General features: G+C 38.3%; 1 protein-coding gene across 3 annotated transcripts in view; it reads right to left on the minus strand.

Moving 5' to 3' along the window:
- Positions 1-15443, minus strand: part of flna (filamin A, alpha (actin binding protein 280)) — a 109578-nt gene that overhangs the window by 53224 nt on the left and 40911 nt on the right. For all 3 annotated transcript variants that reach the window (XM_061903107.1, XM_061903108.1, XM_061903106.1), the window contains exons 5-11: positions 13609-13756; positions 11586-11704; positions 11424-11501; positions 9391-9553; positions 9116-9316; positions 1989-2126; positions 9-135 (exon numbers count right to left, since the gene is read on the minus strand). In XM_061903107.1, the coding sequence (XP_061759091.1) occupies positions 9-135; positions 1989-2126; positions 9116-9316; positions 9391-9553; positions 11424-11501; positions 11586-11704; positions 13609-13756 (974 nt within the window). The remainder of the gene's footprint in view (positions 1-8; positions 136-1988; positions 2127-9115; positions 9317-9390; positions 9554-11423; positions 11502-11585; positions 11705-13608; positions 13757-15443) is intronic.

Consider the following 15443-nt stretch of genomic DNA (forward strand, 5'->3'; position numbering starts at 1 on the left):
AGGTGTACCTGCGAGGGATGTGCTGTCCTCCCCAGGTGATGGTGATAGAATATGTTCCAGGAGTGGTGGGGTAATACTCAAATCCATACACGCCATCTCCCAAATCTTTCCTCTTGCACGGCTCCTCGAGACCCTCTGTAAACAAAGACACGCATGAGTAACCGTTTGCTCCAAAACCTTAAATTGGACATTTTAAAAGCCACCAACTGGCCAGGAACTGTAAGAAGAAAAACCTGTCACGCCCCCCCACTCGCCGCTGTGACTATAAATGGTATTTGTCTATAAAATTGTTGTAAGTACACCTCTGCATAACATTGTATCCCCTTTAACATTAACGAAAAAAAAACAGAAAAATAAAAAATATAGATCGACTTGAATATAAACATTGTTTAGTCGAAAAGACTTAAATTCATCAATTTGCCTGAAATAAAAAATAAATATTTTATCCCCAATTACATTATAAACATTTTCTGACAGATTTGAAAAATACACTCAAACTGATCAGTAATATTAAGTCAGACAAACACCTGCTCGAAATTGTATTTTTGTGAATTACTTTTCCATCCATCCATTTTCTACCACGTGTCCCATTTGGTGTCGCCGGGGTGCTGGAGGCCTCTTATTAAATCAAAATGACAAAATCCTGGTTAATGGCTAAAATGAGCATGTTTTGCAGTGCACAGCTTTAGTACTTTGATTCCTTCAGAAGAGTTCCTTCACGAAAATGAAAAATTCCAGCAGCAGTGTACAGAGTTGAGATCAATTAGACAGTAAAAGGTAAATGGGGTTATAATGGAAACAAAATTGAAAAATATTACAATAAAAGTAAAAAGCAACAATGAAAATAAAAACAGTAAAATAAGAATATAAGAAGAGAAACTAGGCAGTAGTGACCATGTTATGAAAATGTATTGCACTGTTATTGTTTTGCATCCCTGTCATCCTAGTGCCCGCCACCCCCTTCCCCAGAGAGAAGTTGTACAGTCTAATGGAGTTTTCTTCGGGGTGGTCCGCCTTAGTATTTGGGAAGGATTGCTTTAATATGACTAAGGGAAAGCGTAAAATAGAAATACCTGGTGAGTAACTTATGATTTATTTAGTATTATATTTTATAAATAGTATTTGCACTACAACCATAGTTGGTGTGTGAGACACAGTATGTTAAAGTTCAACTTCTATCTTGTTTACTTCCGTAATGACTTCCTCAGTTTTGTAATCAATCAGAAATAACTCGCTAAAACGCACCCAACATGGATAACTGATGAGTGTTTTGCATTTTCCCATCATGCATTATAAAAAAGGTTTAGTTTTGATTGTTTTTATGATTACATATGGCTTATAATGTACACAAAGCTCAGTGAGCAGGTTGTAATATGTGTAAACATGTTAAATTTTGCGCTGGTTGAATTTTTTTTTCCTGCACCATGATTAGGGAAGGTTATTTGTATTGGGTCAGATATATAAATGCTGTGCAATATGTACAAGTAGTTATTGAGTTGAATTAATTTCATTAGCCACCAGTTGGTGTAAAAATTGCAGCAATGAGCATTTGTATAAGAGATGAAAACACCTCAACCAGACAAAATTGCTTGTTGTCCTGTGGGCCAAATTTAATTGGCAGCACATAGCATACAGGCCATAATTTGGACAGAACTGGCCTACAACTTATATTTTCCCTAGTTGGAAGTGGAATACAAATATTTTCCATATTTTGTAAGTAAACATTAAAGAGTTATGACGCCTGTCATTTTTTACAGTATACTGTACAGTTCAATTGCGGGCATGTGACTGACCGGCTCAGTTTGATTGGTGGAAGGAGCCAAAAGTGACTGGTGGTTACATTGGATTGGTGAATCAGAGTCATGTGACAAGTCCCTAACGAGCCAATTGTATATGTCTTGGCAAGCACGAAACAATAGATTTACCATCCACTTCTGCACATAAACAAAAAGAAAGGTCACAAAGTACAAAAAAGCTTGTATGCTTACTCGGCCCCTTGATGGTGACTTTGAGCTCTCCAGTGCCAGCTCCTTTGGTGTAGACTTTGAAGTCTGCAGTCTCCTTTACCCTCAAGCCCTTGGGCTGCAGACCACGGCCCTTGGCTTTGCACAGGCTGGGGTTGCAAGCTGCAATGACAACACACCAGGTGAGGGGGTCTAGCATGGAGATCACTCCTGGTTGTCATTTAGGGAGGGTGGGAGGAGACAGTAAACGAATGCAGCAGACGCTCGACTGACAAAATACTTATGACTTCTGGGAAGACTGAAAACCAACATGCTGATTTTACTTTTGACCTCAGCTAGCCAGGATCCTGAAAATCCTGATCTGACAGTCTCGGTATATTTCTGATTTGTTGGTGAGAAAAGTGTACTTACCAAGCTCCTTTGAAGGGGTCACAATATGGAAAAAAAAGGAAAACTTGTCTTGCCCAATTGTTTTTGAACTCCCTATAAGTGCAAAAAGTTGTAGAGATCTTTATAAAATGATTTTGTCAACTGTGACAGTTTGTCATTGTGACATCAGCGCATATATGTCCATAAGGGCTGTGAGTTTTTGGGCACCACACAGTTTAATTTTAGTGGGTAAGGATTTGATTCAAAATCAATACTTTAATAACATTGGGTGCCAGTTCTATGATTAACTACATTCCTCCATAAAATAGATAAATGGCTCTGAAAAATTGATATATTACTTAAAAGAAAACTGGTTTTAATACAACTCTACCCAACCTTTTAATAGTCAAATACAAGTAAGGCAACAAGATAAGTATCCAACACTTCTCTTATCTAAAGTAAATATGTACAGCAGATATAGATTACATCAACAATGGACAGGAATAATAAAAAAAAAATAAAAAGCTTTTGATTTTTTTTAATCGATTAAGAATTGTTACAAATGGCCATTCATTGGAAAATCTTGTGTTTGACACCACTAGTATTTCCCGCATAAGAGAATGATTATTAATTTTAGGGACCGTGTCCACTAGGGCTGTGAATCTTTGGGGACCACACAATTGGATTCAGAATCATTTCTTTATTCAAAACTATTTTCAATTCAAAATCAATACATTGTTTTAATAACATTGGGTCCCTGTTCTATGATTAAATACATTCCTCCATGAAATGGATTACATTTCTTAAGAAAACTGGTTGTGTTGAATGAAATTCTACCCAAACATTTAATAAAGTCAAATAAGGAAAAAAGAGAATTATCCACCACTTCTCTTTTCTAAAGTAAATCTGTACAGCCAATATGATTTGTCGGAGTAGCTTAAAAAAAAATTAGATTTTAGATTTTTTTTTATATCAATTAAGAATTGTTGTAATTAAAGAATCGATTTTTTTTTAGACCCTAATGTTCATACATGGTCATTAAGGAAGGGTACCGAATCTGGTACTTTTTTTGGCACTGACCGAATACCGCCAGTGTTCTACCGAGCACAGATTCATGTAAAATACTTAGTTGTCGGTAACGTCAGTAACGTCATGTCGGAACTTGGCGATCACTCCAGCAGCACAGGCTTTATATGGACATTAAAAATCATACTGCAGGATATCTTGGCTGTCTGAGGTTAGACATCCTTTAGGTGTACTGTAGATCTGAAAAACAACGGAACATCTAAAACTGAATAGACTTAAAGTACTAGTTCCAGCGACTACAACTCAGTGGGGAAAAAAGAAATGGCTGCTATGTCAATGCGAAAATAAACATGTTTTTGTAAAGTTCCACTGTGACTGGAAAAATTGCTCTACTCGGTCATCTCGAGTGAGTGGTTGAATTACTTCAACGATGTGGGCCTTTACCGCCACAGGAAAGCGAGCAAGCATCTTTCATATGTCCCAATGATGTAGTGGCAGCTGACTCACAGCAGGAGGTCTCTCCAAGCATTAGAGGAAACGCTACAGGAAAAGACAAACTACTGTATATGATAAGAAGAGATATAGACTTGTAGTGGGATTATAAATAGGCTAACCACAATGCTACATTACAAAAAAAACAACTGTATGTGCAGTGAGTAGTTATTAAAATCATGATCTGAAATGTCCAAATAGTATAAAAATAAATATGCACTCTTGTGTGGAAGACACAAATGTAAAGTGGTCCACATTACGTACTCAAGTATAGTCCCTTCTGGTGTGTTTTTTTTTTTTTACACTACTGTGGTAAGTATGCAACAATGTCAACATTTCATACCACTGGTACCAAAACTATCACAGTATTGTTCAAGGGGTTTTAAAGGAATTATATTCTGACCAGGTTTTATTATTTAAACAAGTAAATTAACAATTTAGTTTCCTTGGTGGAAGGAAAAGTACGCAATTTTGTTGCCATTTGTAATGTTTGAATAAGTTTATCTTCCGTTTTCATTTGTAAATGTTTTAGTTTTTTTAATGATGAAAAAAGGTAAAACGGGACAGCAATTTATACAATTTTGTAATGAGGAAAGATGTTAATGTCTTGTATTCTTGTTAGCATTTAAGCAAACAAGCGATGAGTGCACAAGTGCAAAGTGCAGCATTCAATCACGGTTTTACGATAAAATTAAAAGGGGCACCACCAGCTGGCTAAAGGTACGAGTGATTTAACAGAAATCATATTCTTAAAAAGGAGTCAATATTTTTTACAATAACTGTATTTAATAGAAATAAATACGATGCATTTGTGGGATTCATGCTCGTCACTCACTGTTGTGTCGCTCACATGCATAAGTGAAAAGTGTGTGCATAAACACTATAGTAGCCCAAGACAAAATATAAATTTGTTATAATAGAATATACCTTGAATAATAGCCAATGCTAGGAGCTAAACATTACTAAATCTATCATTATCCGACCACACACAAAGCTAATGTGTGTAAGTGTGTGTGGTGGACGTGCAGTAAGTCTGGATTAATTTTTTACTCACTCCTGTGAGAATCTTGCATGTGACTGAAGCATTAAGGAGTGGGCTTTGATTAATTTAGTCAGATTAAGTGCAGTAAGATCAAACAACCACAAAGCAGCATCTGTGAGCAGATGAGTCAAAAAAAAAGCTGATTCCAAATTATCAGGTTTTTACATCAAAGAAACGCCGTACTTAACTAACACTTTAAGTGGTGGATGCGGCAAAAACTAATCCAGACGGACTGTGGTAACGTCTTTACGTGCTAAAAACCAAAAGAGGGCAGAGTATAAAACCTGCCAAAAACGGAAAGTTGTAGCCCTCTAGCAGAGGTGGGTAGAGTAGCAAGAAATTGTACCTTTAGAGATTTATTACTCAACTAAAAGTAAGGAGTAGTCACCCAAATATTTACTGGAGTAAAAGTAAAAAGTATGTTGTGAAAAAACGAATCAAGTACTGAGTAACTGATGAGTAACCTGTTCGTTTAACGATTACGGCAACAAATAATGCACAAAAACATAAAAATAGCAATGAGCAAATTCAGAGCCAGGAATATCTCTTAAGCAACCAACACAATAATATATATTAAATACATTACAATAAAAAACATTGAGGCAAATTGAGCCACATTAACCTAACAGCACCATAGGCTCAGTAGGCATTCATTGATTGAAACTTGTACTGTATTAGTAGATTGCACAGTACATATTCCGTACAATAGACCACTAAATGGTAACACTCCAATAAGTTTTTCAACTTGTTTAAGTCGGGTTACACATGTGACGGTCATGTGACCGCCTGGCTCTGTTTGATTGGTACAACGTCACCAGTGAAACGCAGGCATGCGTAGATCCTACTTTGAAGGTCTGTGACAAACCAAAACAAACATTAACAGAGCGATAAAAAACAGTAGCGAGCTGAATGTAGATGAATGGAGCGGAGTAAAAGAGTTTATTTTCTATAAATATACTCAAGTGAAAGTAAAAGTATGTTGCATAAAAACTACTCTTAGAAGTACAATTTATCCCAAAAGTTACTCAAGTAGATGTAGTAAATGTAGGGCATTACTACCCACCTCTGCCCTCTAGGCAGTCGCTTAAAAAGGTTGCAAAGAGCCTCTTTAGGCTAGCTAGCAATTAGCATTGCTACTTTTGCGGAAAACAATCATGGTTTTCTAATCATTGAAATTGGAAACTTTAATACTGTCTGATTTCTGTGGTTTATAATGAACAGTTATCAAAATAAGACTTTATCTCCGTGAAGATGACTGAAAAAGTTTCAAGACAAAGCTGCAAGTAGCTTTGAATGGGCCCTCACATCTCTGTGCAACTTCAGGGTTTAAACATTGGAGCATGTGGAAGGAAGTTGTGACATAGTTTGACCACAGGGGGGAGACATTTGTGCCACTATCCAGACATGATCATTTCCCGACCTTGAAGCCTCATGAGTTTGGAAGGAGAGCTGATCGGTAAAGTAAAGACAGTTTAAATGGTAAAGGCGAGGAGCAGTTTTTAAAAAGGTGAATGTGGCAGAGTTACAAAATGTTCAGTTTTGTGGTAAACCACCGGATTAAAAAGTTTGGCGCCATGCCACGCTTACATCTTATGGCGTAGGCTACATTCCTTTGCAATTTATCGTGGCCCATTTGTCTAATATCGGTCATTTTAACCACAGCTCGTTTGGTCCAAGTCCCTAGGACGAGTGCGTTAAAACACCCCTGTTTTTGGCCTAAAAATGGCTGACGGAAACCAAAATGGCCGACTTCCTGTTTGTTTTCAAATATGGGTATGAGACTTTTACGTGCGTCTTGTCGTGATAGAATGCTCCTTCAAGTTATCCTAACAATGTGAGACACTGGTGGCAGGGGCTCATATTTTGTTAACTTCAAAGGGTGCTTGAATTTTGAAATTTCGTGTTTGGGACCCCAAAATACTTAACCTTTCGTCTGATCTGACAAGCTTATAAAACTTGGCGAGTTTTTGTGCATGTTAAGGGCCTCAAAAATGCAATAGGAGGAGAATAAAGGGCATTTGCAGTTTTTGCTGCACGTGGTGGGGGACGTGAAGAGGGTCTAGATTAGTTTTTGCCTCATCCCCCACTAAAGCAATAAAGACATTATAAATGATCCAGTATTGTCTGCTCTCAGATGCTACATTGTGGTTGTTTGAGCACCATGTAAATAGTCCTGGATAGCCCCACTCCTTAATGCTTCGGTCACATGCAGGATTCTCACAGGAATGAGGCAAAAATACAGTCATGCCTACAGTAACAGGTCAACCTCTGACAAGGCTGGAACTGAAAACAATTGAGTCCTGCTAAACAACTAACGTCTGTTGTTTGGAGCAAGAAAAGTTGTGTGGAAGGTTGAAAGAGCCATGGGGAGTTTGGAGCTTGCTTCATAGGCAGATAGCTTGACAAAACATGCAATTTATGGTTTTAATGCATGCAACATAAAGCATTGCCATCTCAGTGAGGACACTCCAACAGAGCCTACGCCACAACAATTGAATTGTCTTTGACACCAATTGCTCTGCCAGAGAGTCCTCCCTCAGGCACTTTAAATGTCAGTATGGCAGAGATAGCCATACTAAATCACACAGACACACAAACTGAAACATTTGAGTACCCAAGAGTGATCCCAGGAAACAGGAAATGACAGCAGAAGGAAGGAGCGGCTCCAGAGAGAGGACAGATGCCACCAGGCCTCTAACAGAGAAGCAGAAGGTCCCACACAGACGTAGGCGGAAACGGCAGAGCATTAAACAAAAAATGAAGACAACTCCAGTGTGAATAAACATTCACTTTGCGGTGAATAACTTTTGCATTGAGACAAACCAAAACTAGGACTACAGTGGAACCTCGATTTGACTCAATTGGTTTTTGAATAGGGTTCGTAAATGTGAACGTTTGTATAGTGAAGCAGAGTTCTCCATAAGAAGCAATGTAAATATGAATAATTGGTTCTTGCCTGGACAAAAGTCCATGTTTTAGTGAAGGTTTGAACAAAAAAAGACAATATAAAATGTTTTACAGTACTGTAAAGCACACAGAAGTGATGTGGATCAACTTTCACTACATTAAGCTGAACGGTGCTGTGTGCGCTGTTTTGCCAACACAAGTCTACGTATTTGGTGTCCCCACAAAGTATCAGAAATCACAGAAATCCTTGGTTTTAACCACCATATTGCTCCAACAATATACGTTTAAAAACGTACAAACTAACCACATTAACATCGACAAGGAGCTGGGGAGAGCAGTAGACAGAAGGACGGAGAGGTTTCCTCGCTGTGAATGAAGTCTGCTCTGGTATCGTTTTTTGGAAAAGTACGGTCTCATCACATTTAAAACTTACTGTAGTACAAAGCTTGCTTTTGTCGATTCTTCCATATTTGTATGAGTCATTAATTAAGTCCTAGCAAATAGTCTAAGCCCACTTAAAACTCAGTTTTGGTTAATTTTGGCAAGATAATGGACCAAAGCGGTAGTGTTTTGCCAGAAGACCACATTTCCCATGAGGACTAGCGCATATAGCGTCACAGTGACATGTCTGCTGTAATATTGTCACAAATATTCTGTCTCTAATGGCTATGCTGATGGTAAATACACCATCAAGAAATTATCTTTGATTGTTCTACAAACATGACGCTACCACCAAGAATGTATCGGAGGATTCAGGTCTGAAAAAGAGTTTTCAAACGAAGTAGTGTGGAACTATCAAGCTGGTAGCTATTTAGTGCTACCACACACATTTCCGATAGCTAACTTTAGGATGACCATTTTGATTTGAGCATCGAAAGTCACTCACTAGTTTAAAAGAAATCCCTCGTCTTTGAGCTCACGCCAGCTAGTGAAAGTCGAGCCAATGTGGATCCTTGACTGTCCTTTTATTTGGGTAACCTCCCTTTTGTCTCCTCAGACAAAACTAATTTCTTTGGTTGTTTTGAAGCTTTGGCCATGATAGCAGTAGTTGCAGGTAAACCTTTCTTTTAGTTTTCTGGCGGTATGTAAGCATTCGCAACAACTTACATCTCTGTAATCAATGGGGAAAAGGAGTGACTTATGCCGTAAAGAAAGTCAGCACATGTATAGTTTTGTGTGGCAGGGCTCCTGGTATAGAGGCACACTTGGCTCCATATAAAAGTTTGTAAATCAAAACGTTTGCAAAGAGAGGGGTTTGTAAATCAAGGTCCCACTGTATTGTGACATTTAATAGGCTTTACTTTTGGATTCATACCTTCGCCGATGTTAACAGTGAAGGGACTTTTGCTGATCTGACCGCCGGCAAAGGTGACGTAGATTGTGTGCTGGCCCTCCTGGGTTGGTTTGTAGGTGCAGCGGTAGCTACTGTTGCCCTTGTCTTCGATATTACAAGTTACAGTGTTCTTCTTCCCTGCAGGGTCCATAATCACAACCTCCACTTCACCAACACCAGCACCTGGTGGATGTAGGACACACGTCAGGTCCCAAACTTGATACCGCACGTCACGCTCGATCAACGTAGTCTACTACCTGCCGTGTAGGTGTCAAAGTATGTGGACTTGTTGGCAATGTTTCCAGAGAGCTCCAAACCGGGTCCCTGGGCGGTGGCCTTGCTGGAGTCTCCCTGAGCCATGCCGATTTCCACCTCGAAGGGGCTCTTGGAGATATGCTGTCCAGCGAACAACACAGTCACCTGCAAAATGTGAACGCAAGAAGATACAAACATAAGTGCTATAGAAAATGCATGGACTTTGAGTTTCCTGAGCTTTAAAAAGGTGAAATTGTACTTTTCCTTTATTTTTATTCTGCGTCATTTTGCTTACCATCTGGTTCTTTTATGCATTCTGTTATAAAATACGTGGCTAACAATGCAGCTAATAGAGTACTCTTTTCCGCCGCCAGCAACAGTCCATTTACTAGTCGTGACCTGAATACAAACTAAGTATTAGGATTATGCTAAACGCAAACTAGGGCTGCAAGATTGAGAATTAAATCTAATTGCTATTTGCATATTTTAAACATAAAAATGCATAGACTGAGAAAATAAGGAAGACCGCCAACATATTGTCTCAAGGCGCCACACAAAATATGAAATAATTTACTTAAAAAATACTTAGCTTTATGCAGACAGACTCACAGCTTTTGTACACATTATGCTCTTAAACAGAAGAAATGAATAGAAACTAAACAGTGTTTATAATGTAATCATAATATTTAATAATGCAAGTAACTATTTAAATAGGATATACATTGACATTACTGTAGAATTATTTACCATTGTACAGTAATTGGAAGGTAAATAACCTATCCTAAATAAATTAAAAAAATCAAATTGACTCATTTCTGTAAGAAAAATGTTTACCTAAATAAAAAATCCAACATCTTTCAGTAAATATTTTACCACGCTGGAAAAATTAGTCCTATTGTGTATTGCCATCAACTGATCACAACGGTCTGTGTTTATGGGCTCATATTGCCCATCCGATTTGAAGCTGGAATATTCCCACCATGGGACATTTCACTTTGTCATAATGTTTTCTCCGCCGAGACAAGGATTGTGGATGACTGAAAGGAGGGGTCACTCTGTTCAGTTAATTCCACTGTTAACTGGCACTCAGGTGACGAGGGCGATGCACAAAGTAAGACATCTTTCGAAACATTTGACGCGAGAGACGAACAAATAGGACCATCAACTGTAGAGGGAAAAGAACAAAACAAAAAAACCCTGCCTCATGCGGTTATTTGCCGCATTAAAACCTAGATGTCAATTTGATTTATCGTGCAGCCCTAGCGCTAACAGACAAACTTTTGCTCGTGGCGCAGTGATCAAAGAGCTAACTAGTTTATGCTGCTATGTTGAGCTGCTGCATCCCCTCGAAGTTGCTTAAAGTTATTTCTAGATGATAAATCGTGCCTCGTCTGGATAGAAGGTTGTGGACATAAATCCACAAGTTGGCCAACTTTGACATCCAACTTAACCCGGAGATGGCGAGAAAGACACGAAACAATGCTCGTTTACAACACTTTTTTTTAACCTTGCGTGTGGATGATATATTCAGTAAGAGCAGACATTGTACAGTAAGTAATTTTTTATTATGTTCATAGTTTGTATTTCATGTTTACCACTTAGCAATAATGCTTAATCTTTGACTAAAGCTGGATCGGTTTAGCACACGTCTTTTAAAACGTGTAGATCATCCTTATATCCAGGCTCAAAAATACACGTTTCTGTATCATTTGTCCCAAACTGGTCTGTTATCTCATGAAGTCTGCATGATTAGTAATGATAAAATGAACACGCCACCATATGCATAAAATAGCCAAAATGTTAAGAATGTGCCTGTTACATCACTTATATATCTAGTGTGAATATAAAACGATGTAAGCTTTTGAATGGTTTTACAGGGCTTTTTAGGCAGAATAGAACTCATTTCTATTGTGAACTGACTTGCTAGTTTACTTACGAGTTAGAATGCATTAAAAAAAAAAATGCGTCATCTTCATCAGAATTATGAAGGATAGACAAATTTTAAGAGTGCAGTTACTCTAAATGTAGAACTTACCTTGTGCATGCCTGTGACTTTAGGGACATAGTAAACAGAGTAGGTGCGATTCTTATCGTTGTTGGCAGTCACTTTGGCCTGGAAGGTGAAGATGACATGGAATTTTTAAAAAGTAACTGGCGAGCAAGTGATTCGCTGTGATTTGAAGTACAATTGTCTCACCTCCTCTCGGTGTCCTGCAGGGTCCTCAACGTAAACGAGCACTTCTCCCATTCCTGCACTGATTGTCTCCACGGTGAATACCGCTTTCTTTGTCACAACATTGCCGATTGGCTCGATGCCTGCCAATAGAAGAGTTGGTCTTCAGAAGCAAGTTTCACCTGGATTTGTTCTGATCAGGGTTTTATGCTGCCGACGAGTGACAGCCAATATATATCACATATGCTATTAACTATACATTTTATTCAGGAAAAAAAACTGGCTGTAGTTTAACAATACCACAATATTTAAATTAGAATTTTGCAATTCCAGTAGAAAATGTCGGAATAGAGTATAAAAATGGAACATTTTGAGAATTTAGGGCATTGTAGAACTATGAATAGGTTCATTTGAATGGGAATTTCTGAAAATATTGGTACTTGCACAATGTCCGAGACGATATGAACGGGTTGGTGTTGGAATCGGCTGAACAATTTTTATTTTCTTTTAACATTTTTAATTGTGAATGGGCATTTCAGAATCCCTGGAATTTCGGGAAAACAGGGAATTTGAGCTGTGAGGAATATTTAAAAATGGTTGAAAAATGTGGACTCTGAAAACTTTCCAGGAAGAAGTAAAAATAGGGCTTTGGAAAACCGGGAATTCCTGGAATTCTTTTGAACGTGTGTGTGCGTCTAGATGGTAGAACGGTTTGAACGGGGTGTCAAATATCAGAGTTGTGCATGTTGGAAAAACCGGCCCAGTCACAATCAATGGGAAAAATGTCCCGGTAACCATCCATCCATCCATCCATCCATTTTCTACCGCTTATTCACTTGTGGGGTCGCGGGGGGCGCTGGCGCCTAGCTCAGCTACAATCGGGCAGAAGGCGGTGTACACCCTGGACAAGTCGCCACCTCATCGCAGGGCCAACACATAGACAACATTCACACACTAGGGCCAATGTAGTGTTGCCAAAATACTAAAAATAGGAATGATACAAAAAGCACAATACTTGTAGTACAAAAACTTTGTAAGGCACAACTTAACACATTCGGCCTCCTGAAAAAAGCTACTTCCTAGTTAAGACAACATACCATAGATAGCCTGTACAGTACTGCCATGTAATGTTTTGAAAGTGCAACTGCATTGCAAATGAGACTCAAATGTAATTCGAAAACAAGATAATTGGACAGCACAGTTAACACAATCAGCTCATTTTTAAATGTTATGTAAAAATAAAAATACATTTTATTCTCAAAACATTTTTTTTTTTTTTTTTTTTTATTAACACGAGTACCAAATTTTGGTATTCATCCCTAAACAAAAGTAAGAACTAATATCTACTACAGTACTATACAGAATTTCCTTTGTTATTTGCTCTCAAAGTCCTCGTGTGTGCAGGAAAGTAAATTATACCAATTATATAAAATCTAATCACTCTCGTATCATACACTGAAACCCATACACGCATTATGTCACCCTCTTTATACACTGACACGCAAATATGCATTATTGTTTCACCCTCTTTATACACAATCGGAATAGTTTTTATTGCCATTGAAAACAGGTTCAGAAACTACGATTTTTTCTTGGTACAATCGTGCAACATATAACACAGAATAGGTAATAATAAGAGCTGTAACGGAGCTATCAGATCTTGTTATTGTTCATGTGCCTGATGGTCGAGAGGAAAAACTGTTCAGGTGGCGGGAGGTGGGTCTGGATGGACCGTAATTTGCTAAAAAGGCCAGAATCCACTTTCATTTTTATATAATGGGGCTATTTTCTTCAGAAAATTTCAACTGACGAAAAAGACCAAAAACTGAATGTCCACTGCAGGAGATGCGGTTTCTCAAAAATAATGTATTTTCCACAACGGAGGAGATTATTAACTTCGGAGACACTGCTAGCCGCCTGTCAGCCGGGAAACCAAAAATTAATCTGATATCAGCAAAGAGGGATCGGCTTATGAATCAAGTAATACTTAAATCGGTAGCAGATTAATCGGTGTATCCCTAACCTGTGTGTGTGTGTGTTTGTTTACCTGGCCCATAAGCGCGAGCTTTCTTGGGGTTGAGTTTGGGTCTTAGTGGTGCACCAGGCTTCAGTTTGGCCTTTGGGAACTGGGATAGGTACGTCATGACGGAATGCTCATCCACATTTGGGTCAACAATTTCCTCGGGGGTTATGACCTGGGCGGGGGGAAGGGTTAAACATGAGACAAGATGTTTTCACCGTGACGTGAGCAAACTTGCATTTGAAACCCTCCAGCTTGACAGGCCAAAAGGCAACTTGGGTGGAAACTAAATCGGCATTTAGGTGGAAAGCACCTGCAACTTACGATCACCCACTAAATCACACCCTTCGTCGATCATGCCATCGTCCAGAGATGAGACAAAGGCCTCTTTTTAAGCAGAAGCTTAGCAGCAGGAGGAAACCACAGTCAACCACAGAAACAAATGTGAGCACGCGACGCTTTGCCAGCTGCACGCTCTGTGCCAGTTAATGTAACTGGCACCCGCAGCCCCAGCAATACTGCAGTATGCAATTTTTTTTGTTTTAAAAAAGGCACGGAACAGTTCTACCCGATGAGGGGTGTCCAAACGTTTCTCACCGAAGCCCACATGTGGGACAATTGATATTTTTCATTATCTAAACCAATATGTAGATTTTTTTTTTTTTCAACCTTTAAGGAACCCGTCAAGGTTAGTCGCAGGAATTTAAAAAAGGGTCTCAAGTCAAACATTTTGAAATATTATATATTTTTCTAATGCAATGTTGACAGTAAATCTCTAGGTCAACTTTCTGCCAATACAAAGTGAAACTTTAATTTATGACTTGTCATAAGACAACCCTGTTTAGGGCAAAAAAAAAAAAAAGGCAATATTTTCTCCCCAAAAAATCTTCAAAGTGGAATATTTGGTGTGAAGTAATTGAACCTTAATGGGGAAATAATTCAATTAAAATAAAAAAAAAAAACAGCTTTGTGTTATTAGAGTTAACGTTGCAAATTTTTTATGTTACATTTAACCTGTTTGCTCTTTTATTCCACTTCTATAATTATTAGAATGTGCCACTTGGCGGTTAAATTAGTTGCTGGCCACAAATGACCCCTGGGTTGTACTTTGGACACCCCTAATCAATACGAACAATCCTTACAAAACATGTTGGACATAAGATGTGATTAAATATTTCCGTCTCATGTTGGGCAAATCTATTTTTAAGATTAAGGTCACTTTTGTTACAAGTACAGGATTTTCAATAGAACACAAGGTACAATACTACACCACTTTTATCCATTATACAAAAAGTCTACTCTGTCAAGGACTAAAGCTTGTTTAGTCAGCTCAAAAATCTAATGTACCTTTAAAACAATATTTTTCTCTTCCAAAACAGTTAAGCTAATAAATGTCCCACACTGCTTAATAGGGCTGTCAAAGTTAAAAAGGTTAACGAACAGTTATTTCAAAAAAAAAAAAAAAAAATGTTCTGTGACCTTTCGTTCGTACCGTAGCAGGAAGAAATAGAGAGCAGAAATTAAGAAGATAATAAAAAGGTATATTGAATGGCACGTTTAGCTTCAATGCAGTCGACAAAACAAAATTTCCATTTACTGTCACTGTGAGTTGAGTCATCAACGGAGTGAGTAAAGTCTGAAATGCTACTTCCTAGCTGCTAGCAGCACTCCAACAGGCAGACTACCCTGAAAAGTTTACAACTACGATCGACATACTTTAATATTTGAGGACGAGGGGCTGCTTTGCATGCTGTGATGCACACTGCACTTTAATTTTATTATTTACAATAAGTTTGTTTTCAAAGTGAGCCTGCGTCAGGTTTGTGTGTGAGAGTAAAAAAAAAAAAAAAAAAGTGTATTTT

Source organism: Nerophis ophidion, linkage group LG06, assembly GCF_033978795.1.
Source record: "Nerophis ophidion isolate RoL-2023_Sa linkage group LG06, RoL_Noph_v1.0, whole genome shotgun sequence".
Lineage (NCBI taxonomy): Eukaryota > Metazoa > Chordata > Actinopteri > Syngnathiformes > Syngnathidae > Nerophis > Nerophis ophidion.